Here is a 26,248-nt window from a genome sequence, read left to right as displayed (position 1 = left end):
CTAGAGCAAGGAGTGCCAGAACGATCACCAGTGACCTCTGGCACCTCAGGGACAGCCAGAAGAAGGGATGGTGGTCAGGCCCTGTACCCTCTGGTCAATTGTTCAATCCTGTCTTGCAATGGTGTGAAACGAGGAGGGTGGGTCGGCGTGGCTAGAGCTATGACCCCACCAGTGACAGATGACTCTGAAGCTGGGAACTATGGCTGGGTTGGATTTGGCTAGCAAGGGTAGCCCTTACAAACAGTAGTCCTTCCAGAAACTCACAGGTAGGTCCTGTGCATGGGGGTCCCCAAGGTCTCACAAGGAGAATTTCTCTGGAGTTGCAGGCCTAGGGATGCTTGTACTGGAGAGGTGTCAAATGCCAGGTAAATGGACCCCTGTCACCTGGCCTGAGGCCCTCTCCTGCTCTCCAGATTATGCCCTCCTCTCACCTTGGCTTTAAAGGCCATGAGCTTGAGGATCATCTCCAGGGTGAAGAGGACAGTGAAGGCCACGTTGAGGATGTCTGAGATGTGGTTCATTTCTGCAGACTGGTTGTAATGCTAAGGAGAAGACAGGAGGAGCCATGTTAGCCCATGGCAGGTCCAGCCTTCCTTGTGTGCTCAGAGGTGTGTGCTGGATGCAGACCCCCCTCCCACAGACCTATAGTTCAGCAATGGTAAGCCAAAAAGGGACTTTCCCTCTGGGCTCCCCACATCCAACCAGTGCCACTTTGCCCCTATCCCCAGGGGTGCTGACTGCACGCCACAGGTTTCCTGTGTAGGAAAGACCTCCTCCCCAGCTCTCTGGGAGATGGCAGGGCTGAGCGATCCCTCCACCACCCGTGGTGGGCTCTGTGCCCCTTACCTGCATGCCCAGGCAGATGGTGTTCAGTAGGATCAGGAAGAACATGAGGTACTCAAAGTAGGAAGAGGTGACGACATACCAGATCTGGTACTGGTAGGGGTTCTTGGGGATGTAGCGCCGCAGGGGGCGAGCCTTCAGCGCATACTGCACACACTGGCGCTGGGGAGGGGAGGGGAGGGCAGGTGTGATCCCACAGAGGGGCACAGGCACAGAGTCAGCACCACTGGCAACACTGCACATCCCCACAGACATAAGTTGGATACCCCTCTTCTCCCTCAGCATGGTGACATGGGCCAGGGACAGTCATGGTTCAAGTAACTGCTGTGCTTTCGGCAAATACACCCCCAGAGCACCTACACAGGACCAATTTTCCAAAGCCAGCATTTGCCTCCAAAGATGGCCATGCTGCCCTTGTACTGACCCCTCCAGCCCTGAGCCTGTCTGGTTATCGTGGCGCTTCCCTAGGGTCTCTCAGGACTGGCCAAAGCAGCCTGAAGACACCCCATGAACCAGGGGTGAAGGGGGCACTGAGTTTTCTCTCTGCACCTGGGAGGTGCTGAGCAGGCCCTTCCCTCACCAGCAGGCCAGGGCCGTCTCTGCTGGGTTCATGTGCAGCTCACATCACCCCCGGCACCCTCACCTCAGGGTGCCCATGCTGCCTCTGCAGGCTTGCTAGCACACGAGCATGCCAGCACCTCCTCTGGGCCAGCAGGCATCCCTGTCTAGCTGTCCTCCCCAGTGCATGCCACATCCGATGCCGATGCCGGCCTCTCTTCTGCTGCTTCCAGCCTTGATGTCCACAGCCAGAATCACAGCATAACAGCATCACAGAAGGGCTGACCAGTGGAAGGTGCCTCTAGAGATAGTCTAGTCAAAGTTCTCTGCCCAAAGCAGGGCAAGCTAGAGCATTATGCCCAGGACAGTGTCCAGTTGGGTTTTGAATGCCTCCAAAGACGGAGACCTCAGAGCCTCTCTGAGTAACCTGTTCCGGTGCTTGACCACCCTCACTGTAAAAAAGGGTTTTTTTTTATGTTTAAATGGAATTTCTTGTTTTCTTCAGTTTGTGCCCATTGACTTTTGTCCTGTCACAGGGCACAACTGAAAAGAGCCTGGCTCCACCTTCTTTACACCCTCCCATTAGATATTTATACACTATATTTAAGTCCCTATGAGGTAAGATCCCTATGAGCCTTCTCTTCTCAACACCAAACAGGTTTGGTGCTCAGCCTCTCCTTGTATAACAAATGCTCCAGAACCTCAGTCATCTCAGTGGCCCTTTGCTGGACTCACTCCAGTGTGTCCTTGTCACCTCTGTACTGCAGAGCCCAGAACTGGGCACAGCCCTCTGCTCCAGCTCAGCCTGGGCACCCTACCTGCACCGGAAGGTCCACCCCCTGGTTCTGGTCCACTCTGCCCTTCCCTTGGGAGGCCTGGGTGGTGCCAGGCATGGGCCCAGCTGACCCTGCCCTGGCAGCAAACAGACCTAGGGCAGGTTCAACTCATCTGCGCCAGCAGGGCCACCACTAAGGCCTGATCCAAATCTGCCAGCCCCAGCAGTGCCAGATCCAGGGCTGGTCCACCTTGCCCTGTCCCAGCAGTCCTATTACCTGGTTCTTGTCCAGTTCACAGTTCTTGTACTCGCTCTCTCCCTGCTCCTGGAAGGTGACAATGACAAAGCCCACAAAGATATTCATCATGAAGAAGGCAATGAGGATGATGTAGATGATGAAGAACATTGCAATCTCCACCCGGTAGTTGTAGATAGGGCCTGTATCCTCAGCATTAGTGTCAATGGCCATGTATAGCAGCCTACAGGAGGGAAAGCAAGGCAACAGAGACCCTAATTAGGTGGGAAAGGCCATCTATCCTCTTGAAGATTACTGAGAGTCCTGGGGACATCCCAAATCCAACAAAAGTGGGACAAGGCTGCTGATGACCTTGTCAGCTCCATAGCCACTGCCAGGATGGCTAGCCCTGCTTTCAGCCTGGGCAGCTCTTCCTTCTTTACCATGGTAAAGGCCTGTGGCAGTGACCTGCTCCCAGCACAGACCAGTCCCTCAGCAGGCCCCGTGCTCCACCAGACTCACTCTGGCCAGCCCTCGAAGGTGGAGACAGTGAAAAGCGACATCATGGCTGAGAAGACGTTGTCGAAGTGGAAGTTGCTGTGCAACCAGACACGCTTCTGTAGCTCAATCTGTGTGGGGTCCCCATCCACGTAGTTGATGAAATAACCCCTGCGGCAGAAGCGATGCAGTGGTCACCAGGCAGGGCCACCGTCAGCCCACCCGCTGCAGCACTGGCCCAGGGCTCCTTGGTCCCTGGGAGTGGGAGATTGCCCTGTGCTTGTTTCTGATTTGGTGAGGGAGAACAGCATGAGGCTTCGGCTCCACTTTTTGGATGCAACATCCCCATGCAGGAACACAAGTGGCCCCCTCCCATCCCTGGCCACTGCCCTGCTGGGGCTGAGCTGCAGACAGCTCTTACCTGCACTCCTTCTCCGTCATCTTGGATGGATCTGTGCATCTATAGAACTTGCCCTGCATTTAACAGAGATCAGAAGAGGCTACGATTTTGCTGTGACTTCAGAAGCCCTGGGGAGTTCTGACTTTTTCACAGCCCACAGTCAGTCCCTACGCTGCCTCTGTGCTAACTCTGGCCCCTGCCTCTCACCACCGCTGGCTTCTCTGCTTTGCATGCCAATGCAACCCAGTTCACAGGGTGTTGCAGGAGCCATGGCAGACCTTGGGGTCAATCCCAGGCTGAGACAAGTAAATGTTGCCTAGTGTTGGGAACAAATCTTCCAGAGCCCTGAGCTGAGACCTACCTAGTTCATCCTATCTGGGAGCCAACTATTTGGAAAATAGGGAAGAAAGCGGTAACCCTAGAATTAACTAAAAATTAAGGTATGCTGACAAGTCTGCTCAGTCTGCAGGGTGTCCTGAAAGCTCTCCCCATGCCAGCCGGGAATTTAAGCTCAATTATTAGAACAAAGCTGAGCTTAGCCAGAGCCAGCTCTGCCTTGGAACAGCCAAGGCCCCGAGAGCAAGAGCGGTGCTGTGAAAAAAGGAAACAGTTTGCATCCAAAGCGCAGGGGAAGTCAGAAGCACTTGCTGCCTTCAAAAGGGGAAACTGAGGCACTAAGTGGGGTGAGGCAGCCAGACCCCTTACATGTGCTGTCTGGACCTGACAGTATCCTGGGTGTTTCCTGCCCTCCTCCCACTGCAGGGTCTTCTGCCAGGAGGTCTAGTGCAGGCAGGTCTTCTTGCGGAGCACAGATAGTACAGCCTGTGCTGACCTCAACACTGGGAGACATCATCCCCAAGGGCTATGTCTAGGATACACCTGAGCAGAACATCTCTCCTGCCCTCCTTAGACACGTCTCACCTTGAAGAGCTGGACCCCGATGCAGGCAAACATGAACTGCAGCAACGTTGTGACGACCACAATGTTACCGATAGTCTTGATGGCCACGAACACGCACTGGACCACGTGCTGCAGAGGTCGATGATAGTGCACACATGAGCATGCCTGCTGCAAGCCCCTGCTGCGTGTCCCACACCCTATCACTGCACAGATGGGCCCCAGGAAGAGCGGAAGCCTGCTGCGAGCAGTGGGATGGGGCAGACCCCTTCCACGGATGGGGAGTGGGAATTGGTTTCCTGGCACCGCAAACCCCGCAGGGCATGATTCATGCCACATAACCTCTCATGAGGACTCCCACGGACCGAGGACCCCAGCCTCAGGCTCCCTCTTACCTTCAGCCCCTTTGCCCTGTTAATGGCTCGCAGAGGCCTCAGTACCCTCAGCACCCGGAGAATCTTCACCACTGAGATGGCACTGGACCTGAGGAGGAAGGTAGAGCTGCGATGGGGCAATTCCCCTGCCCAGGCCAGCCTTGCACAGCCCCACCAAGCAGCCATGGAGGCCAGGCTGGGACCAGGGGGTGAGGCGCAAGGGATGGCAGAGACACGCGTAAATCGCTAAGCCACCACCCCACATAAGGCCAAGGGACACAGGCAGCTGGAGAAAGCAGCTCCAAGGTGAATTCCTACCCAGATCTTCCCTTTTGACACTCAGGAAGTTTGCCTCCCTGCCTCCCAGTTGTCCGTGCCCTGTCCCCCTAAGCATGACCTCATGGACACTAACACATGGGCTAATGTCCGGCCCGTGGGCTTGCTGCTCCTTCTCTATCCAGCACAGAGAGCTGCAGCACCCCAGCTGCCCTGCCAGGCTAAACAGACCAGTGCCCACCCTGCGAAGTGTGGAGGTGCTTACTCGATTCCCATGGAGATGAGGGAGACAGCGACCACCAGCAAATCGAGGATATTGAAAGAGTTCCTGCAGAAGGAGCCTTTGTGCAGGAAAGCACCATAGGCTGTCATCTGGGGAGCAGAAGGAGTTAGGAGAGAGGCCAGGCAGGGCTTGGGGACATGGTCCCTCCACAGCCCTGGGGCGGACAAGGCATGAGGGGCTTCTCACAGCTCCATGGCCTGAGCGCCCTATCCTGCTCAGGCCTCTGCCTCTGCAGCCAGGCAGGAAGCTGAATCCTCTATACCGTACTGGCTGGAGACAAAACACTTCCCAGTCATTCAGAGGTCACAAAGAGGAGAAGAGTAAAGAGCCTTGGAGTGGGAGCAACATGCAGCAGCTGCTTGAATTACTGTTTTACTCCACAGACTTCCATTGCTTCCTCTTTCTCAAAGTTTTTGTTAAGGGCATGTCAGAACTGAAATGCTGGTGCCATGGCCCATCTGTCCCTGTGCCACAGCACAGCTGACTTGGCTGCCTGACCTCACTGGAGGGGACACGTGGCCGCTGGGGCAGGTGAAGCACCACCTAGACTGCATGAACTCTGGGGACACGAGGATCAGCCAGCACGTTCGCCTCACTGGGACCTCAAGCTTGTGCTGAAAGAGCATGAATGCCCATGGCCAGAACAGTCTATACCCATGCGCTGGGTCATGCACACAGCCAGGACCACGGGGCAGAGGGACTCACCTTCAAGATTATTTCAACTGTGAAGACAGAGGTGAAACCAATGTCAAAGTATCCAAGAATCTGGGGACAGAAGCACCAGAGCCAGATGAGATTTGGGTGACATGAAATGCTCCAGTGTGTTCAAACAACCTGGCACTGGTTTTGCCCCCCACTCTGTGGACTGGGGAGCCCATCTAGCTCAACAGAGCCTGCAAACCCAGTGCCAAGAAGAATCCTGAACTTTCCTCAGCTTTGCTGATTCTCCCCAGCGCCTGACCCAGCCTGCAGCCTGGGACCACGCTCTCCGTTTCCAAGTGAGCGAGGCTTGACCTGATTCACTCGAAAGCATCTGATGCCCAAAAACACTGAGTGCCCTGGGAAGACCCCCCAGTCCCTGCTAGACACTGCACGGGTGCAGAACCATTTGTGCCTTGTGTGGCTAGACCTGTGGCTCCCACTGCTCCATGCCAGCAGCATTTCAGGGTGCTGCACACACCAGCGGTCCAGACTGGAGACATCCCAATCCCCAGTAAGCCTTGAACCAAGGTAATCTCACACTCCCTGTCAGGTGGATCTCTTCACCCAGAAGTAAACTGAGACATGGAGGAGTAAAAACTTGTCCCAGCTGTGCCCTGAACGGACAACAGAACCAGGCTCTTCTCCCAGAGTGTATTGCCCTCGCAGAGGCAGGCGTGAAATCACAGCTACCTGCCTAGGCAAGACATCTGGCAAGCGGATCTCTGCCTACCTAGGAGCTGGGTGTCTCCATGAGGTCTCCCCCACCCATCCCAACCCTTCACAGCTACTTGGGCACCTGGTTGCGGAAGGACTCGGCCCGGATGGGATCCTCAGCTGCCAGCGAGATGCTGCTGAGCAGAATGAAGAGCAGAATGAAGTTGGTGAACCAGGTGGCATTGACAATTCTGTGGCACAGCATCCGAAACCTGCCAGGGACAGAAACGGCATGAGATGCTGTGAGGGGCCAGAGGGCCACGGTAGCCTGGAAGAGGGTTATGGCTAAACCTTGAGGACAGGAAGGCCCAAGGCATGAGGGGATGTCTGTGCCAGCCCTTCCACAGAGAAGACCTTTCCCAGTGAGCTGGCTCCCTTCAGAGCCAGCTGTTACACACCAGCAGGACCCCACTGGGAAGGGTCGGTGCCAGAAGTACCTGGGCCAGGCCTGGCTCCACAAGGCAGGGAGAAGGGTCAGTGCCTACTTATTGGTTGGGCTGAAGATGAAGAAGGAGCTGGCTTCAGGCATGGGCACGGCCTTCTCTTTCAGCTGTAGTTCTGCGAGTGGACGTGGCCGAGGACTCAGGGGGATTTCAGGCTCATCTTCCTCATCATCACCTGCAGGGTGGCCACGAGGAGGGAAAAGGAAAGAATCCCCCAGAGACAGAGAGGGAATGTGACCTTATGGACAATCCTCTGATCCTGTGATCCTTATTTGGCATCTGTGCCAGAAGGACCTCAGTACCCCGAGGCAGGCAGAGGGTCACCACATCCTTTGCTCCTCACACAGCCAGGGTGCTGGAACCGTCCCTCCCTAGTGCCTCCCCAGCTTTCCCTGACACGGACACATCTTACCTGGGAAGTCTGCAGAAGGGTAGGGGTCTTTGATCTCATTGACATTGGATTCAAATTCGTCCACTTTCAACTGAAACAAGGGAGAGACAGAGAGGAGGACATGCAACCGCCTGTGCCAGTATTGCTGCCAAATGTTGCACGTTGGCCAGACCCTGTCATCTTGGAATTCCGTCATGTGGGCAAGCAGCGTCTCTGCATTTGCCCTGTACAGCACCCAGCACATGGAGTCCTGGCAGGGTGAGGGGAAACACCTCAGGGATGCTGCAATCTGAGCAAAGAGCAATACCGAGAGGATGGGACAGGGGAATGTGTGCTGGCCAAGAACCTGGGGCCAGGCACCTATACCATGGGTGGAATAAGACATGGGGTGACTCCTGGGTGAGTTCCCATGGGCATCTCTGGAAAATGAACAGGGAAGTAGCTGCTGGCCAGATGCTTATAAGAGGCAGCTCAGCACACAGTCAGCACAGCTGTACAGAGGGTTTTGCATTCAGGGGCTGCTGGTGTGGACGTAACGGAGGTATGGGGTGCTGCTGACCTGCTCTGCTCCCCTCCACACTGGTGTGCACCAGTGCCCGTCTCAACCACTGACAACTGACAACTGGCTGTGGCCAAGGAAATGAATCAGAGGAAGAGAATCCCCAGCAATGGACCTTTTTCACCAGGCAACATGTCCTGCCTGGGCCCAGAGAACCCCCATCACCAGAGGATGCTACAGTGAGGAGTGATTCTGGCCCAGAAGAGTCCAGACGCAGGCTGGCTCCAGGCCTTTGTCAGTTCTGGATGGGGGGAGGAGGAGCCTGGTCCCCCACCAGGAGCTCCCCAAGGCTCAGCCCCACCAGCACTGACCTTGGCTGTTGTGGGAATCCCTTCTCCCTTCATTTTCTGCTCAAGCTTCTTTGCCAGCATCTGCTTGTCATCTTCAGATTTCTCTGGGTAACCTCTGAATGGAGAGGAGGGGAGAGCAGGAACTGAACTCTGGGCAGGGTCACGGGTAATGCCGTTCTGTGCCCTTGCACCAAAGCACCTGATCTGGGAGCTCCCGCTGCCAGGGACGACAGCACTCACCTGGACATCTTCCGCCGCTTGCGTTCCTCTGCTTTGGCCTTCTGGGCTAAGGTCAGGCTCTCGGCCTCAGCCAGGTTATCAACTGCAATGGCCAGGAAGACATTGAGGAGGATATCTGGAGGGACAGCGCTAAGGACATTAACTCGGTTCATGTTTGGAGGATGTGGCCAGAGCTGCCCATGGTCTCCAGGGTGCCCTGAGAAACCTTCCTGGAGTTCAGCCCTTGAGACAACCCTGGCTGGTGATCCCTAACCCTGCACCCATCCTTGCGAGTACTGAGCTCTGGGCTGGCCGCCCTCTCTCTGCCTTAGCTCAGTCCCTCCAGCTCAGTCCTGTTACTGCATCGACCGATGGCTGAATCTGTGCCTGCCAGTCATCCAGACCTGCCCCGTGGGGTGCTTTCCTCCAGACCCCGGACCTCAGCCACTACCAGTGCCAGCCCTGAAGCCTGTGGTATGATCCCCTGCTGTTCAGGACTGAAAAGCTTAAGGCAAGCACTGAAAAGCTTAAGGAAGCTCCCCTTCCCCCCCTGCATAGCCCCGTTTAGCTGATGCTATGGGGCTGGGTACAGGGAGCCTGGGCCTGGCTTCGCAGGCAGAGGATACAGTTCCCACAAACAAAGAGGATGATAAAGTAGATGCAGACCAGCATGCCAGGAAAGGATGGGCCCCCATAGGCCATGATCCCATCGTACATGATTGAATTCCAGTCCTCTCCAGTCAGGATCTGTGAGCAGAGCACAAACAGGGACTCAAGAGCCCCTGCAGCAGAGCACGGCAGAACCCCACAGCTCAATCCTGCCCTCGCGGCTCCAGCCCCAAACCCTCACGGCCCCTAGAGCCCCCTGGCCAAACCCCACCTCCCTGCTCCAGCCCTGCACCTGCACTAGTGCTCGTGACCCCAGTTGCACTTACCTGCTCCTGCCTCAAAGCCATATCACCTCTCACAGCCCCACATCCCCCTGAGCCCCAGCTCGTGCCAGGAGACCCACAGCGCAGGCGAGACTCCCCGCACGCCGTCCCCCAGCCCCCTGCTGCACTTCCCACAGCCCCATACCTGGAACACACTGATGAGGGCCTGGGGGAAGTTGTCGAACGTGCTGCGCCGCACTTCCATGTCCTCAAAGTCAAACTTGCCCCCAAAAAGCTGCATGCCCAGCAGTGCAAAGACAATGATGAAGAGGAAGAGGAGGAGGAGCAGCGAGGCAATGGAGCGGACTGAGTTGAGCAGGGAGGCCACCAGGTTGCTCAGGGACGTCCAATACCTGGGGAGAAGAAAGTCAGGAGTGTGTGGGAGGTGAAGGAGGGTGAAGGCTGTGGGCAGGATCAGGTAGGGGTAGGTAGGTGCAGGGAACAGACTGTCTGGTCCAGGGGAATGTGCCAGCAACCCAGCAACAGGGGCTCTGAACCAGCACCGCTCACAGGCTGGGCACTTGGACTGCTCCAGGCAGGCCCCAGGAGGTAGAAATGAAGATCCAGGAGTGGTGTGACAGGCAAGACATCCTGCTGCCTGCACGCGGCACCAGCAGGCAGGATGGGGAAGGGGCATGAGCACACAGCAGGTTGGTGCCAGAAAGAGAAACCAGGAGTACTGGCCCACAGCACCTCCGTTTACAACACCCCGGAACCCAGAGCAAGAGAGGGTCCCCAGGAGACTTCCAGCAAGCCCTGCTCTGTCCTCCTTACCACTCCCACACCATGTCCTGGAGACAGAAATCCCCAGCTTGGCCTTGTTTCTCCATCCAGGAGAAACCAGCTCTGCTCACGCTGCAGCCCTCCCCAGGGACAAGGCCAGTGATGCCTAGGGACCGCAAGCCCCCAGTACCCACAGAGCTCCGTCCCCAACCTGGTGATCTTGAAGATGCGGAGGAGACGGATGCAACGCAGCACGGAGATGCCCAGGGGTGACAGGCTGCCAAGCTCCACCAGGATGGCCTCCAAGATCCCCGCGCACACCACAAAGCAGTCGAAGCGGTTGAAGAGCGACATGAAGTACTGGCGCAGGCCCAGTGCGTACATCTTCAGCAGCATCTCAGCCACAAAGAGTGCTAGCAGCACCCAGCTGGCATTGTCTGGGGTGGGAGATCCAGTCCATCAGAGCATGGACCTCTTAATCTCAGCACGGCACAGCAGGAGGGGAAGGAGGGCAGTGCTGCTCACCTCCCTTCTCCGCCCACCACCGAGCACTGAGCTGCCGCTGCAGCAAATGCTGTTTTTCAGGGAGCATCACAGGAGAGGAAGATGAGGAGAAGGGTGATGTGCAACTGTGTGCTTGTACGTGTGAGAGTGCGGCTGTACTGTGCGTGTGACTCCATGCAGTGCGTGCATGTATACCGTGCATAGCTGTACTCCGTGTGTCTGCGGGTAGTGTGGCTGCACGCATAAATACATGTGACTGTACTGCGTGAGTGCAGGCAATGTGCGTTTGTGTGTACTATGCACGTTCAGGTGTGAATGTACACACTCTACCTGTGTTCACCGTGCTCACCCATGTGCCTAAGAATCTATATGCTGTGCTTATATTATTATCATCATTATTATTTTTATATATAATAATAAATATGATTTATTATTATACACACGTACTATGTACATAATAACAAAAACTGTATGCACCACACGTTCAGTGTGCAGCTGTGTGACAGTGCAGTGGGGACGGTGTACACACACTTGTGTGCAGGCTGTGTTTGTGTGCATGAGCAAGCCTGCATGCGTCTAACAGCTCCGGCACCATGTCTGTGTGGCTGCGCACGCACAGTAAGCGTTCACGCATGTCTCCAGGGCAGCAAGGTGTCCCGGGCCCTCCTGCTCCCTCAGCCTCTTTGCTCACCTTGCACCCGTGTCAGCCATTCTGGCTGGAAGTGGTGCTCAGAAGCGATGGAGAGGGTGTTCAGGGCCACCAGCAGGATGACAAGCCAGTAGAAGAACTTGGACTTCACCACGTCCCTGCACTTCCTACGAAACATTCGGTTCCAACGCCTCCACTGACGGCTGGAGAGATGGCCAAAGGGTCAGCAGAGCCAGCCAGTGGGTCCTGCCCGGCCCAGGGCTGTGCCTGCAGACTGCAGAGCAAAGCCACCCCTGCTCCCTGCTCCCTGCTCCCTGCTCCCTGCTCCAGGGGCCTTTCCTGGAAAGGGCTGAGGAACGTAACCCTGCCCCTGCCACTTGGTGCATTCACTCAGGCGTTGCTGTTCACAAACACCTCCTGGCTCCTTTTTGGCCTACAGTCACCTCTGGCTGGCTGCTACAGGCCCAGCTCCTAAAGCACAAGACATGCTGCGTGGGCCACGAGAGGATGCTCGGAGCCTCGTCCCAAAGTGAAGGGGTTGTTCACCTTGACGTGGCTTTTTGCCAGCACCAGAGCAAAATTCCCTGTTTGCTGCCCGCAATGTTTGCACCTCCTCCTCAGCACACAGCCCCTGGCTCTCCCCCAGAAACCAGTGGCTGACAAGAAAGCCTGGCCCAGCCAGGACAGCAAGTGAGAGACTGGGCAAGCCCACGTGCAGAGCAGCAGATGGTTCAGCCAGTACATACTCACAAGTAGAGAATCCACTTGTTCATGCCTTCAATTTCATACAAGCTCTCCGTCTCTGACCCTCCTTCATCCGATGGCATCATACCTATGGAGGGGACAAGATCCTGGGCTTTCCTTGGAGCCCTTGGGAGGAACATGTGGGAGGGAACCTCTCCCTGGAGCACATCGTGAAGAGCTTCCCCATCAGAGATGGAATCAAGAAATGCCACTCCAGGGAGACAGCAGTGAGAGGTTGGGCAGAAGGTTTTAAGTGTCAGGTGCAAACCAAGTAGGAGGCACCAGGAACACCTGCCCTGCAGCAAGAGCAGCAGCAACCCAGAGAGGCAGCCCGAACAGACAGCGGTGTGCACGTAGGCTCCCCCAGCGCAAGGCACTCCCAGCACGGAGAAAACTGGGGTCAGTTGTGACCTGAGCAAATGCTGAACCGCAGGAGGTTTGTAAGAGCACTGCTCACAGGTGTGGAAGAGGCGTTTTGTCTTTCCACTGTTTCCCAAGGCTCTTTGCACACATGTATCGGCTCAGCTTGAGGCATCAAAAGTTATTTCACTGGGCAGGGTGGCCTAGCACATACAGCGGCTCAGTGGCAGAGCATCCCAGGCCTTGCTGAGCCTTTGGCTAGATGCTTGCATATTCGCCTCCCTCCCTGAGCCACTTCTCATCCCTCAAAACGGTCAAACAATGGCAAGAAATTCATGCATCTGTCAGTGTGCGAGCTAGTAACCCTGCACTCTGCCCCTACACACAAAAGTGCACGTTCCTCATGGATTCTCATGGCCATTTCAAATGTATTTTGCCAAAGGAGTCCTAGGCCTTGCTAGCAGTCTGCAAATTTTAAAGACAGTGGTTGAGGTGGAGATTTAGCATGAGGGCCAAGTTACAGCTAGTTTGGGTGAGAGTCAATAAAATGATTCAGGAAAGAAAAAAAAAAAAGAGGAAGGTAGCTGTTCTGCAGAAGTCAAAGCTTTTTGTTTCATAGGTTTTCAAGCAAAAGAAGTCTTTGTGACTTCTCCAAAGGTCTCCACCCTGCCTCTCTAGGATGCTCAGTGTTAGGAACCCAACCCTGATACTAAGGGTCTTTGACCAAGCAGAGCTGGTACCTTCTCCCCTGGTCCGGTCACTGTCCATGACCTCCGCGTGGGTGATCCAGTCCATGTAGCCCTTCAGATCCTCCTCCAGCTGCTGCTTCTCCCTCAGCTTCTGAAACGTGCCCCGTGACTTGGCCTTCTCACGCTCTTTGGTGAACTCGCTGGGACAAGGCAAGCAGCAGAGTGAGACTCAGGAGGGGGACGGCGCAGGGGTCAGGTACCACAGCCCTGTGCCAGGCCAGTCCTTGTAGAAAGATAAAAGCCTGAAATACCTTATCACTCAGTGCTACCACTAGATTGCTCCAGTGAATTTCTTCTTTCTTGGCCCTGTTCCGTGACGCAAGACCATGGGGACCATCCCCCGATGCCTGATGGCAGGCAGGGTTTCTTCCCCACCACTGGCTGCTCACTGGGTGCTCCTTGCTGCAGGGTGCTGTGGTTGGACAGGCCAACTAACACCAGAAGTTGGAGGCTGTGGGAGTTCTCTAGCCCTGCTAAGGATCAGGGCAAGTGGGGTCTCACCCATCTGCGGGGCAGAAGGCTGCCCCATCCTCTCCAGCTCTCCCTGTGGGGCAGGTGAGCTCATCACATGGCAAGCGAACAGGACACTCTTCTCACGGTAACATGGAAAAGACAGGTCTGCCAGTGCAGGGGGTCCCACTCTTCTCAGTCTTTTTTAATGAATTTCTTTTCTCTCCTGGTATCTGGCTGGACTGTAGATCTGCTGCCCAGCCAGTCTGGCGTTGCCATGTGTTAGTAATAGGTCTCAGGCATTATAACAATAATTAGACATACTAAGCCTCAGGAATTGTCAGGCCTTGTCTGGATTTTCCTTACCTCAAGCATATTTTAGCTATATTTGCAAAAATATTTCAGAAACTTTTGCTGGGCCTGCAACTCACTCTACGATCAGATGACTACAGTCCTGCTGTTATAGCCAACTTCATGCAAGGGTCGGGTGCCTGTGATCTGTCTTGCGGTTTTGAGCTTGTTCTAGTTATATTAATACCCAGTTTGGTTTAACCTTGTGCAGGTGTATGGTTCTCGCCACAGAAGGCGGCTAACAAATCCAAGTAATACAGGGTATAACTAACCCTGTGAACCAACAGAGACGATGAGTGTGAGCCACTTCACACGCACAGGACTGAAACATATAAAAACCACCCTGAGCCTACACAGAACTGAGGAGAAAAGCTACCCTCACTCACCAGAACAACGCACGCTTCCCAGCAACAAAACCAGGATGCTGGCACCCCACCACAGCAATGCATAGTAGGCTGAGCGTGGCACCAGGGATTTTGCACGTGGCAGCTTTAACTGTACTACTATGGGAACTAGCACCGACTGAGTCATTTGGCACAGAAGTGTCAGGATCATTGTAACCAGACTGATGATAGCTCATTGTGGTACTTGGATAAGACTGTTGAAGCATTAATTAGAGTAACTAAAATTCTCTTGGATCCCCTGCATTCCTAACAAAGGTGGTTTCCTTAGGTTGGCCATGAGGAAATCATGTGTGCTCACAAGAGGACAGCAGTGCTGTGGGTACCCGTGAGAATGAGTGTCTCGACCCACAGCCATGGTGTAAAGACTGCTGCTTTGAGCTCCCTGCTCAGCTTCTTTTGCTGTGAGTGCTGGCAGACCACACTACAAACACCTAATATCGTGCTCCATGGCTGTGTTTGCTGACCGCTGCTTGTGCTACAGGGAAAAGATTTCTGTGTTAGGCGTTGAGCTAAAACCTCAGAGAGTCATGGACACTAGCACAAAAAGTAACTCAAGGCTCAGGGTTTCTAAGCATGCAAAAGCAGGGGAGAGGAACAGCAGAGGAAAAGGAACAGAAACTTTTCCAGGCTTCCTTCTTGTATAATTAAAACCAGCCAATGTCCACGCTCTGATAACGCTCACTGATCTGCCGGCAAAGAGAAAGGACGGGGCGGCACTTACCCACTGAGCACCCCCAGCACCAGGTTGAGGACGAAGAAGGAGCCAAGCAAGATAAGGCTGACGAAGTAGATCCAGGGCCATTCATTCCCAATGGCATCATTCACCTGGCAAGGAGAGAGGCAGATGAAGCATCCTGAACACAGTGCCTGCTGTCTGTCTCCCCTTAGGGCTCCCTCAACAGCCTCTGGGAGCTTTGCCCCCCCCTAAAATGAGTGCTTGGGATGGTAGCAGCTAAACCTGACTCTGAGCTCTGCCGCCTTATGACTTTGCATCAGGTTTTTGTGGAGGTAAAGCGAGACCCAAGCATTTTGGGGGCAGATATAAACATCAGCCCCATGCCTAAGCCTCAGCAAGACAGTCTCCCAAGGACTGCAAAACATGGGGTTTTGCCGAAGCACCCACCAGCCAGCCGTTGTTGTGCTCGGCTTGTACCCCTTCACAAAGGTGGGAGCTGGAGCACCCTCCTGTCTACCTGGAGAGCAAGGACAGCTTGAGCAGTGCCTGCAAAGATGCAGAAGAGGTGCCTGGTGCACTATGGGATGTGCATCACCGCATGAAGCTTGGTGGGGGCAGGATGTCTTTCACTGGCTGGGAGGCCTGGCCCTGCTATGGGGACCTGTGTCCTGGAGGGAATTCCTCGCCCTTTAGAGGGGTTTAGATTGGCTATGAGGGAAAATGTCTTCACTGCAAGAGCGGTCAGGCATTGGCACAGGCTGCCCAGAGAGGTGGGGGAGTCACCGTCCCTGGGGGGGTTCAAAAAAACGTGTAGAAGTGACGCTTGGGGACATGGTTTAGGAGGCCTGGGGGTGTTGGGTTTGGGGTTGGACTAGATGATCTCAGAGGTCTTTTCCAACCTTAATGATTCTATCATTTTATGATTCTCTGAGGCAGGACCAGCAGTGACCTCTGCGAGCTGGGCACCAAGCCGAAGCTGCTGGAGCCTACCCAGTAGAGGACTTCGGTCCAGCCCTCCATGGTGATGCACTGATAGACAGTCAGCATGGCAAAGCCGAAGTTGTCGAAGTGAGTAATGCCGTCGTTGGGCCCCGGCCAGCCGCTTCGGCATTCAGTGCCATTGATGGTGCAGTGTCGCCCGTGGCCAGAGCTGGTGCATGGGGCTGGCTTCTCTGACACCACCGTGGCAATCACATCTGAGGGGGAAAGCCGTGGTGTGAGCAGCAGGTCAGGCCAAGTAGAGCAGGTTCCAGCACTTCCCAGCCTCCTGCAGAAGCTTTCCAAAAGGGGCTTTTCCTTTCACCACCTCCTCACACCACGTACATCACCAAGCTGTGTGCTGTACCAAACATCCTTCAGGCCTGCCACACTCCCAGGCCTGACGCTGGCAAGACCAGACTTCCTGCCACCCGCAGAACCTCTGTGGTCCCCACAGCAGCCACACAGAGACATCTCTGCCGTATCAGCCCCCCGCCACAGCCCCACCTGTCCCGAGATAGTAGCAGGTCTTGTGCATCTTGCCCTTGAAGAGCTCTTGCCCAACTATGGCATAGATGATGATCATGAAGAGGACCAGCAGGGCGATGTGGAGCAGGGGCACCATGGCCTTGATGATGGAGTTCAGGACGACCTGAAGGCCTGCACCGAGGAGAAGGGAGAGGAGGTCAACCACTTCATAAACAGCTTTGGGTGCACCTTGCGTTCCTGTCAGCCCCTCTGACAAGCAGCCTCTGAAATGCCCCGTGCCAAGGGAAGAGGGGCACAGGTTGGTTGGGAATGAAATCGCTGAAGCAAAAGTCCCTTTCTCTACCCACCATAGAGCATGTGGAAGGCCCCAGCAGAGCCACGCACCAGGCAGTGCTGGAGGCTGCTTCACGCCCCTCCATTTGTTCTGGTGCTCTCATCCTGAGCTCTGGGAGAAGGAGATCCCTGCCCTGAGAAACCAGAGCGAGGTTCCAGCCCCTTTCACCCTGGCCACCCACAGGTGCTGACACTGACCCATGGAGGGAGCTACATTTGCGCTGACCTGCAGATCCCCAGTGCTGACAGTTGCAAGCTGTGGGGATGAGCAAGAACCTGTGGCTCCTCCACGCCCACCCTGTGGCTGGGCTTGACCCAGCAGCAACAAGAAACCTGCCCCATGGCCCCCCACCCTGGCCAGGCACAGGGGTTCAATCCACCCGCCAGCTCTTCACGGTGGCAGGGTGCCCAGCACCCACTCGGCACTCCGGACACCAGGCGCAGGGGTCTCAGCACACGAAACGCTCGCAGGGCCTTCACGTCAAAGCCGCCTTTTCCCCCTGAAGTCCCTCCCTGCTTCGCATTGACCTGCTCCAAGGTCATGGTGATAAGCCTGAAAGAGCCGGGGCACAGAGCAGGGAAGAAAGGGGGAGAAGCAGAAGGAAGGACAGGGAGAAAGAGAAGGGCGTGAGGATGGAGACCAAGAAACCTGTGCTAAGGAGTCAGTGCTCTGCAGGCAGGGAAGAGAGGGACAGGACTCTGCCAGCCACGCTCAGCCTGACCCAGGGAACAGCTCTTGCTAAGTCCAACTCCTGGGCGCACTCGTGGCTGGGCACCCCTCTGCGCACTCACCGCTGACCAGCGGGGGGCCCTCCCACCCCTCGTGCCCAGTGGACCCTCTCCCCGTGTGCCAAACCCCAGATGACTCCATGGCACTCCCATTCTCCAGGGCAAGGAGACCTGAAAGGCGTTAAGGAGTCAGACAGGAAGAAACAGGAGTGAGGGAGGATCCCCGGGGATATCAGGGCATGAAAAAGGGGCCCGTGGGAGCAGGGCATGAACTGAGACCGCAGGTTGCCCCCAAACCCACTGCAGTCACTAGAAAAATCAATGTAGCTGATAGGCTGTGGACCAGGCCTTGGCACAAGCTGGGCACCAGCAGCTTCCCCTCCTTGCATTACCCCAGGGACACGATGGAGAAGTCGAGCACGTTCCAGCCGTTTCGGAGATAGGCATCCGTGTGGAAAAGAAACCCGTAGGCAATTATCTTGAGCATTGCCTCAATGGCAAAGAAGATCAGGAAGGCGTATTCGATCTTCTCCTGGGGATTGGAAAGGCAAGCAGGAGAGGATGCTCCGTTAGAGCAGACTGTCACCTCCCTTGGCATCACCACCATGCACGGCTGCCCCCCCGTGTGTCTATGGGTTCGGCCCCTACTGCCAACCCATCTGTGATCTCCCACACGCATCGGGCAGCGCTGAGGCTACCCTGGGCAGGAAGGGGTGGCATGCTGAGCCACCACATGCCACCCTCTGGCCCGCGGCGTGATCCCCTGCGTCCCTTCAATGGCACGCTGCCAGGACCACATCCCTGGGCTACGGGAACCTGCTCTTACAAACTACACCAGCAAAGCCACCACTCACTTCCCAACCCAGCGCCCAAAAGTGCCTGGCCCAGGGCACTGCACATCTCTGGCTCTCCTGCCTGCTGCCCCACCCTCCCATACTCCCATAGCCTTCCTCCCGCAGGCAGCACTGATGCCTCCCCCTCATCCTCTCCAGCTGAGGCTTGCTGGGTTTGTTCTGGAGACACCACACAGTCACCATGGGGGAAGCCAGCTGCACTGTGGCTTCCCTCTGCCCTGGGCTCCCAGGGAAGTGAGGCTTTGGGCTCAAGACCTTCTGCCTAATGCCATATGTCCGCCTGGCAGAGTGAGCTGCTAGAAGCTGGCCTGGGGTCTCTGCTAGGCAGAGGTGTTGTGCCCACTCCCAGGTGGGACCTGGCACCCCACTGCAAGGGCTTGGCACAGCCCTGCAGCCACATGGCCCAGAATAGCTCATCTTTCTCCAGAGCACATCCAAGAGCCCACCTGGTTCTGCCTGTCACTGTGATCACTGCCCTTGCTGCTGACACCCTGTTCCAGACTGGGATTAAAATCCCTCCGAGGCACCCAGATGGATTGGGGTATTTATATTTCTGGTCTTCCATGGCCCCTCTCCTCCATCTGCACCCCATGACGGGCAAAGAGCATCCCTGCTTGGGCTCTGCAAGGAATTGCACCCAGAAAGGCAGAAACGTCTCTCTGAGGCCAAACTGGGGAAGGCTGCAGTGCTGCAAGCATACCTTCCTCCCAGGGTCCCTCAAGCAACCAGGGCCAGGGCTCAGACAGAAGCATTGCTTGCTCAATTACCGTGTCCAGCAGCAGTGGCTGTGCCAAGTCACCCTGTATGTCTGTCACCCATACAAGTGCCAGTTCCTTGTTGGATCTGAGGGCAGCAATGGTAAGAGCAGAGACCTAAGCATTGTGTTTACTGGTGTTATCAGAGTTCTGTCTTCAAGGTTTTACCTAAGGCAACTCGATGCCACTCACCTTCCTGTCTTATCAGTGACAGATCCCCCCTAGTCTGTCCCCAAAAGCCTGTCCTTGGAATCCCAGACATACAGATACAACTATCGTGAGGATTATTTCAGGTATGGAGGGACTGCAGAGTTGCACCAGCAGCCAGTGGTGTGGTGGGGGATCTTCCCTGCTGCAAATGGAGGAGAAATGGGGAGCCCACTGCAAGCTACAGCAGCTCTGCAGCTGCCAAGGCCCAGGCTGGTGAGGGTCAGGATCCAATCTGGAACCCCAGCATTGCAAAAGCTAATCCCTTGCCCTGCTTCATCCAACAGGACAGAGTCAGGCTCCAGGGTCTCTGACTGGCAGGGATGCCCCTCTAAAAAGCACTTGCCCAGAATCAAAAGGTGACTTGCTGTTCCCTGGAGGTCCCTTTCAGAAGCCCAGACCAGGTGAGTGCTTTGGCCGGCTCCAATGGTGTTTGCCCACCATGCGCAGTCAGTGAGCAGCAGGTTTCAAACCTGGCCCATGGCAGGAGGCTGCTTAGGAGAGGGTGGCTGGGCTGCCTGGCAGAGCTGGGATTGGGTGTATGAAGAGCCCAGCCTTCAAAAAGCCACTATAAAAAGACAGAGGTCTTTATAACACACCAGGCTGCTACACACACACATGCTTCAACCATGTTAGGGGACACAGAGTAACCCGACCTGCGGCTGCCGAATGAGCCACAGAGCAGCAGGAATAACAGCGTGCACCACGCCGATGCAGTGCAACATGACACAGCTCCAGCCTGCTCAGCAATGTCGGCTCCCGGCCCCTACGGCCACGCAGGGCTCTCCAGAATGGGCACCAGCCCCTTGTCCCTGGTGTCTCCTCCCAGGGAACGGGGGGGCAGGGCTTGGCACCTGGCTGGTCAAAGTGGGGGATAGATGGTGAGGGGACAGTGTGACCGTAACAAATCCAGATAGCTACCTCTGCTTCCCTGCAGAGACATCCGTGTGGAGCAGGACTCCCAGCAGTCACATTCCTCCCTGACCCCTCCAAACTGTCCCCAGCCTCCTGCCCTCCTCCGTGCCCCCTGTTCCTGCTCCTGCACCATCAGCCCCTGCACCTCCCCCTGAGCCTCTCAGTCCCAGCCAGGCCCTTGCTCCGCTTTGCCCTGCAGCCCCAGCCCCCATCACCTCTGCTGCCAGGCTGCAGGGTGGCCCTTGCTCTGGCTGAGACAGTTGTCACAGATCACAGGTTTGAGGCTGGCCAGGATGTCTGGAGATCACCTAGTCTAAGCCCTCGCTGCTCAAAGCAGGGCCAGCTTGTAACGGGTTGCTCAGAAATTAGTCCTTGCAGGTTTTGAATGACTCCAAAGATCCCACACCCAGCCTGGACAACCTGTGCCAGTGTTTGACCACCCTCCCCAGTAGAAATGGTCTTTGTACGTGCACCAGTGGGTTGACCAGGATGCGTGCGTGGACTGCCTGCACCAGTACATGCAGGGCACGTAGCTGTGCTGCTGAAGCCTTTCATAAGGGCTTTTTAAACACAAAACACCCTTGCAGCAACCATGCTTTGCAGAAGAGAGTAGCTGTGCCTTTCTTCCATTCCCCTGAATGTAGTGAGACAAGCCCTGCAGATCTGAGAAGGAAAAGGGGACAGGACAGTTAATGAATGCATGGGAACACAGTTACAGCAATCTCATAGGCTCCCCTTCCTTTGGAAATCAAGATAAAAATGAGGGCTGGAGCAGAGGAAGGCTCCTTTGAGTACATGGTGGGAACCCCTGGTACCCTGCATGTCCGGGAAGAGACACTGAGAGAAACACTTCTGTTTCTCACAGTGGCCTCTGTCAGAGCGTGGGGAGTGCTTGGGATGGCAAGAGGTGCAGGAAAGAATTTGGCAGAGTTTTTGAATCGTCTGCAAAAAGTTTTTAGAGCAAGGGATTGGACTAGATGATCTCCAGAGGCCTCTCCACCCTCAGCTACTCTGTGATGCTGTGATTTTCTTGCCATAGCCCCCAGCCACAGCTCCTTCTTTCCCATAAACACGTGACAGACCTGGGCTTGACAAACCCCAGGGCCGCAGAGATAGGGACCGAAAAAGCAATAAACCATTCCAGCAGCTCTGCAAGCATGGAGGAGCCAGGCCCTACGAGTTGTTCCCCATTGCGTCTCCCTCACTCACTGTCCAGAGCTCCTCATTGCTCCATGTCCCTTCCCCGCACACCAGCTGCACCACGGCTGGTCGGGTGTCTGTGGGACTCATTGGTGGCATTCCTGAGGGTTGTCCCTGGACTAGATGCCCTAGATCTGCTCAGTTTGAAAAGGCTTTGCTGGATGCTGCCACCTCAGCCAGCAAAACCATGGACAGGAGAATGATTTGGAGACAGCACAGACAGGGGCTCAGCTGCTGCCTGTCAGACCCAGGGTGTAGAGAACCCAACTAGAGGAAAAGAAATCCAGGGGAGCTGCCGCTGTTCCGCCCTTCTCCAGGGCTGGGAGCAGATGGTCAGCAAGGTCCCTTCAGAGGAAGCCTTGCTGCAGAGCTGGAGACCACGGGGCATCCTGCTTGACGGGGCAGGCTTTGGAAGCTGCTGTATTTTTTACTGGCATTCAGGACAAGTGGTCAGCTCTGCTGGCCAAACTGGAGGGTGAGAGCTGTGTATCGGTAACGTGCAGCAAAAGTCACAGCTGGGATCTGTGCAAAGGGGAGGTGAAATCCTCTCGCCAGCTCTGTACACGGGGGAGGAGCCTGAAAGAAGGCAACCTTGTGATGGCAGGTCTGTATGTGAAAAGGCTGCTGGGGTGGCCGAGTGCCCGTGAGTAGGGCCAGGACGGGACAGCAAGAGGGACATCAGAGGGGCCTGGCTTAGCTGCCTACCCAAAACCCCAGGTTGAGCCATGGAGGCTGCTAGGCCAGCCAAGTCACAAGCTGGGCAGGGTGCCGGTCCTTGACAGCAGCCCCAGCCCAGAGCAAAGGGGAGGATTGAGGCAGGGGACACTTGTACAGCTGCATCTTTATGTGCCTCTCTCAAGATGCTGGGTAAAAGCAACTGCAGTTTCTGAAGTCCCATGCACCGAGTCTGTGCGTGGAGATGTGCGGGCGTGTGGTCTATTCTCACAGCTATTAGAGGACCCCAGGAGATCAAGGGTGACCCAAGGCTCTAGGAAAACCCCATGCAGAGGCCTTTCCTGCAGTGAGTGACCCATGCCAGCCTCAGGGGACACCCAACTGCAGGTACTCACGCTTCAAAACCAGCACTGGATCAGCAATCTCTGCTCAAGGACTGCTAGACACAGGTCAGCTGCCTGAACACAGCTGTTTTCAGTGCTACTGGAGATTCCCTGGGCTACATGAGACAATCCTGGAGCAGATGACGTTACACAGGACCCACAAGCAAGTCACAGGCCTCCAGAGCCACAGATGGAGGTCTGGGACACCTGCAACAGCATCAGACACCCATATTCCTGTAACCGAATTGTGCCTGGAGCTGTGTTCAGGTCACTGACCCCTGTGGCTGAGGTACAACCCAATGCAACCCAAAATGGCAGGATTTTTGGAAGCATATTCCTCTATATGAAACATCTGTTCTACTTAAACATAGAGCCATTATCTGTGATACTAGCAGACTGCCTACACATAGGCCGTCACCTGTGTTATTAAAAGTGTCTTCTGTACAGCTTGAGCTCCAGCTCCGTCCCCCACTCACCAGGCCCCATGCTCTACCTGATAGTTTTACAAAGCACACGGGACTCAGCCCAGCTGCTTTTGGATGCTCTGAAAGGGTGGCCTCCCTCTGAGCCCTTGGGTCCCATTGGTGGGGAAAAGCAGGTACGTTAGTGCGTGCAGCATGTCAGCCGCCACCCATCAGAACTGCAGGAGCAGACCAACTGCCCTACAAGACAAACCCTACTCTAAATTTGCCTTTATTTCTCCGTTGACCGTAAATGGAGTCCAGGCAGCCAGCTCACGTGCAGACATCTGTACTTTCTTGGGTGAATCCCTTTGAGTAACCTGCCTTGCTAAACACATTTCTGAACTTGCCTGCTCCTGGGGCAAGGCCTCTAATGAAGGACAGCGTGTTTTGGAGCTCACCGACAATTTTGAAAACTCAAGTCAAAGTGAAAATAAACACTTTGAATTTTTGATTGAGTTGGAAAGTCAAAATCATTTCATCAGCATCAAAGACAGTATTTTGATTTCATTAGAATTAGACAAAATTAGACAAAAACAGCATTACAAAAAAATCTTCTGGATTAGAAGAACTCTAACCTAAAAAGAATAGGAATGAAAGATGTTGAAACTAAACAACTGTATTTTTTCCAGGATAAAGTGAAATGGATTCGTAGAAGATTTACAGGTTATTAAATACACTTTTGTCACCTCCCAGAATGAGTTCTGGTTAACAAAGCTTTCATGAGACTAATTCTAAATCTAGTGTAAATGCTGTCTGCAAATCTTCACTGGGTGGTCCTGGAAAGACACAGTCAGAAGCCTGGCTGCTTTCCAGGTTTTCCAACCTTGCGGGAAGAAAGTGGCAGCAGAGGCCTCACAGGAGATCCTCCCTTCCCAAGCCTCTCCTCACTGGAGACCCCCAGCATTAGAGCAGGGTGGCTTTCACTGCATCAAGTGCCTGGGATGCAGGAGGCTTCTCTGAAGGGAACTCGGGCTGGTCAGGCTCCTGCACATCCATTAGCAGTGAGCTCTCTAGGCTGAGCCTAGATCCTGCCTCCACAAATAATGTGGGGCAATGTCCTTGCTGCTCTGACTCAGCTCCCCTCATACATTTTGCCTCCTCAACAATTTCAAGGTCTTAGATAAACAAAACCCTCTCTGAAGCAGACTGGGCAATGAAGAGAGGGAGTTTAAAAAGTGACAGGGACAGAATTAATGCATTGCAGCATCTCTCTGCTGCAGGAAAACACCTCCAACAAGCCTTTGTTGCACTACCTGCGGGTCCCGTAGAGAGCACGGCCTGATACGCAAGATGGTACGGGTCTGGCTCAGCTCCTAGCTGGGACTGCTCCTACAAAGCTGCCAGAACATGATGACAAAGGGACATGCAGAGCATGGATGAAAGAGAGGCCTGGGGCTGCCAGGCTCCCGATACAGAGAGCTGTTGGCATGGCAACAGGCTGAAAAATCCCCCAATAGGATATAGCATAAGTAATCTAACATACAGTAAATACAAACAGATGACATCTCATTTGTAGAGGACATTACTACCTGCCTGCCTGCCTCCCATTAATGGGGAAGGCTGTTGGTCCTTCCTGAGCAGCATCAGTGCCTGCGCCGGAGCACTGCGAGGTGCATTGCTGCCAGGTTGTCCCCCCCGATCGAGCCACACTGCCACATGCTGCTGGCCTTTCTCCAGCTCTGCCCTTGCAGGTGTCCTGCTCTCAGCCAAATCCCCAAACCCCTTCCAGCGGGAAGCCCCCAATCCCTGCTGCCCCCACCTCCTGCTTTCCACGCTCAACCTGCCCCAGTTTCGCTTTCTCTTTGATCTCTCAGCTGAGATAACTGCACCTTTCAAATCCTATTGTGCCCCCTTGGGCAGGGAAGAAACAAAAATCAGTGTCTTGAGCGTAACTCTGCCCCAAGCTTGCAGCACACTGGGAGGCTGAACAAGCACCCCAAGAATTAACTCTCCATGGGTTTTTCTAATTCTCCTCCTCTGTGGGCCTACCTTGGACTTATTTTTAAAAGATGTAATAACACATTGCCAATATGACCCCTTTTCTTCTTTTCCCAAGGAAATTACAAGTAAACGCTATCTTCAGTGCCACTAAAAGCCTGTTGAGGAGGACAGAGACAAAAGCATTTCAAGGAACTAAAAATTGCACAAGTAAAAGCTTACTTTGTATTCTGTATCTCAGATTCTTTGACTGCTTTAATATTTTCCTCTGCAGAGTCTCTAACGAACAGGTAAAAACCAGAGAGGTGCTTTTTTAAGTCACAAGTTGCCAGCAATACCTGCACACAACACACCCCAACCCGACGCTGAGGAGTCCTGAAGTTAGCAGAAGAGAACATTTCTTTTAAAAAGGGCATATTTAGATGCTTTGATTCAGTCACCAAACTCAGACTCTCAATGGAAAGCGATGTGGACTGAACCGCAAGGGGGATCTGAAGAGGGGAAAAGGGTGGCAAACTAAAAATAGTGCAAACTATCGATTTAGCTCCTATCAAAATGCCTTATTCCAGGCAAAATGGAGTGACTGGGGGGAAAAAAAAAAAAAAAAGGAATAACTGATTGGAAAGGAGCAAAGTCTCTGCTTAACAGAGATGGGTTTTTTCCCCCTCTTAAATAAAAAGTACCAAAATTAAAATACAGTTTTGAAATGAAAGGTCAGAAAATGTTATTCCAAAAATGCTGAAACAAAACATTCCAGCCTTTCTGGAACAGGACGTTTCCTTTTGGAAGTGTCATGATAAAAAAATTGACGGAATTTGTTCTTTTTTTGGCATCAGTTCCTCCTTCCTGTGTACTTCACACACTAATCTGCTGCCTTTGATCTCAACCTAGGGGTGGTTTCAGCCCTTCTGAAAACCCATTTTGCAGCGGTCTCTCCGCCACCCTGCCTGCCTCTGCCTTTGCAGCATCTCTCAGTGGACCAACGACATCTGACTGCATCCCCAGGGCAGCACCAGATCCCCCCACTACAGGTATTACCCTCTTGCACCCCCACCACAGAGGGCCCAGCTCCGCAGAGCCCTCGAAGCCGAGCACCTGGCTGTCCAGTCACGAGGGTCAGCAGGAGAGCGGGAAGGGCTGTGCCTTACCAGGCTGGAGTTGGCAACGTTGGTGTCGTCCTCAGGCATTGGCAGGTAGATGGCCAGTGCAACACAGTTGGCAAAGATGGTCAGGAGGATGATGATCTCGAAGGGTCTGAGAGAAAGTGTTAAGGAGCGAAGGCAAGAACAAAAAAGCAGGTACAGCCGTGCATGGGTATGTGCGGGGAAA

At 54.6% G+C, this 26,248-nt stretch overlaps 1 protein-coding gene across 17 annotated transcripts in view; it reads right to left on the bottom strand.

Annotated features, from left to right (window-relative positions):
• The window catches only part of LOC142067399 (voltage-dependent L-type calcium channel subunit alpha-1S-like), a 50,509-nt gene that overhangs the window by 16,598 nt on the left and 7,663 nt on the right, over positions 1 to 26,248 (bottom strand). For 16 of the 17 annotated variants that reach the window (XM_075115992.1, XM_075115998.1, XM_075115991.1 and 13 more), the window contains 26 exons: positions 26,068 to 26,173; positions 17,921 to 18,060; positions 17,219 to 17,352; positions 16,485 to 16,637; positions 15,990 to 16,195; positions 15,045 to 15,148; positions 13,110 to 13,258; positions 12,016 to 12,097; positions 11,308 to 11,468; positions 10,324 to 10,549; positions 9,535 to 9,742; positions 9,084 to 9,204; positions 8,479 to 8,593; positions 8,260 to 8,353; positions 7,411 to 7,480; positions 7,041 to 7,173; positions 6,638 to 6,767; positions 5,845 to 5,904; positions 5,122 to 5,228; positions 4,602 to 4,689; positions 4,231 to 4,338; positions 3,331 to 3,383; positions 2,934 to 3,080; positions 2,454 to 2,655; positions 847 to 1,005; positions 432 to 542 (listed from right to left, as the gene is read on the bottom strand). In XM_075115992.1, coding sequence (XP_074972093.1) covers positions 432 to 542; positions 847 to 1,005; positions 2,454 to 2,655; positions 2,934 to 3,080; positions 3,331 to 3,383; positions 4,231 to 4,338; positions 4,602 to 4,689; positions 5,122 to 5,228; positions 5,845 to 5,904; positions 6,638 to 6,767; positions 7,041 to 7,173; positions 7,411 to 7,480; positions 8,260 to 8,353; positions 8,479 to 8,593; positions 9,084 to 9,204; positions 9,535 to 9,742; positions 10,324 to 10,549; positions 11,308 to 11,468; positions 12,016 to 12,097; positions 13,110 to 13,258; positions 15,045 to 15,148; positions 15,990 to 16,195; positions 16,485 to 16,637; positions 17,219 to 17,352; positions 17,921 to 18,060; positions 26,068 to 26,173 — 3,367 coding nt within the window. Of the gene's footprint in view, positions 1 to 431; positions 543 to 846; positions 1,006 to 2,453; positions 2,656 to 2,933; positions 3,081 to 3,330; positions 3,384 to 4,230; positions 4,339 to 4,601; positions 4,690 to 5,121; positions 5,229 to 5,844; positions 5,905 to 6,637; positions 6,768 to 7,040; positions 7,174 to 7,410; positions 7,481 to 8,259; positions 8,354 to 8,478; positions 8,594 to 9,083; positions 9,205 to 9,534; positions 9,743 to 10,323; positions 10,550 to 11,307; positions 11,469 to 12,015; positions 12,098 to 13,109; positions 13,259 to 15,044; positions 15,149 to 15,989; positions 16,196 to 16,484; positions 16,638 to 17,218; positions 17,353 to 17,920; positions 18,061 to 26,067; positions 26,174 to 26,248 lie in introns of those variants that run through there. The other variant, XM_075116009.1, reaches the window with a different exon arrangement.

This window comes from Phalacrocorax aristotelis, chromosome 21 (genome assembly GCF_949628215.1).
Source record: "Phalacrocorax aristotelis chromosome 21, bGulAri2.1, whole genome shotgun sequence".
Lineage (NCBI taxonomy): Eukaryota > Metazoa > Chordata > Aves > Suliformes > Phalacrocoracidae > Phalacrocorax > Phalacrocorax aristotelis.
Note: the sequence above shows the minus strand (reverse complement) of the source record. Positions and strands in the feature narration are given on the sequence as shown.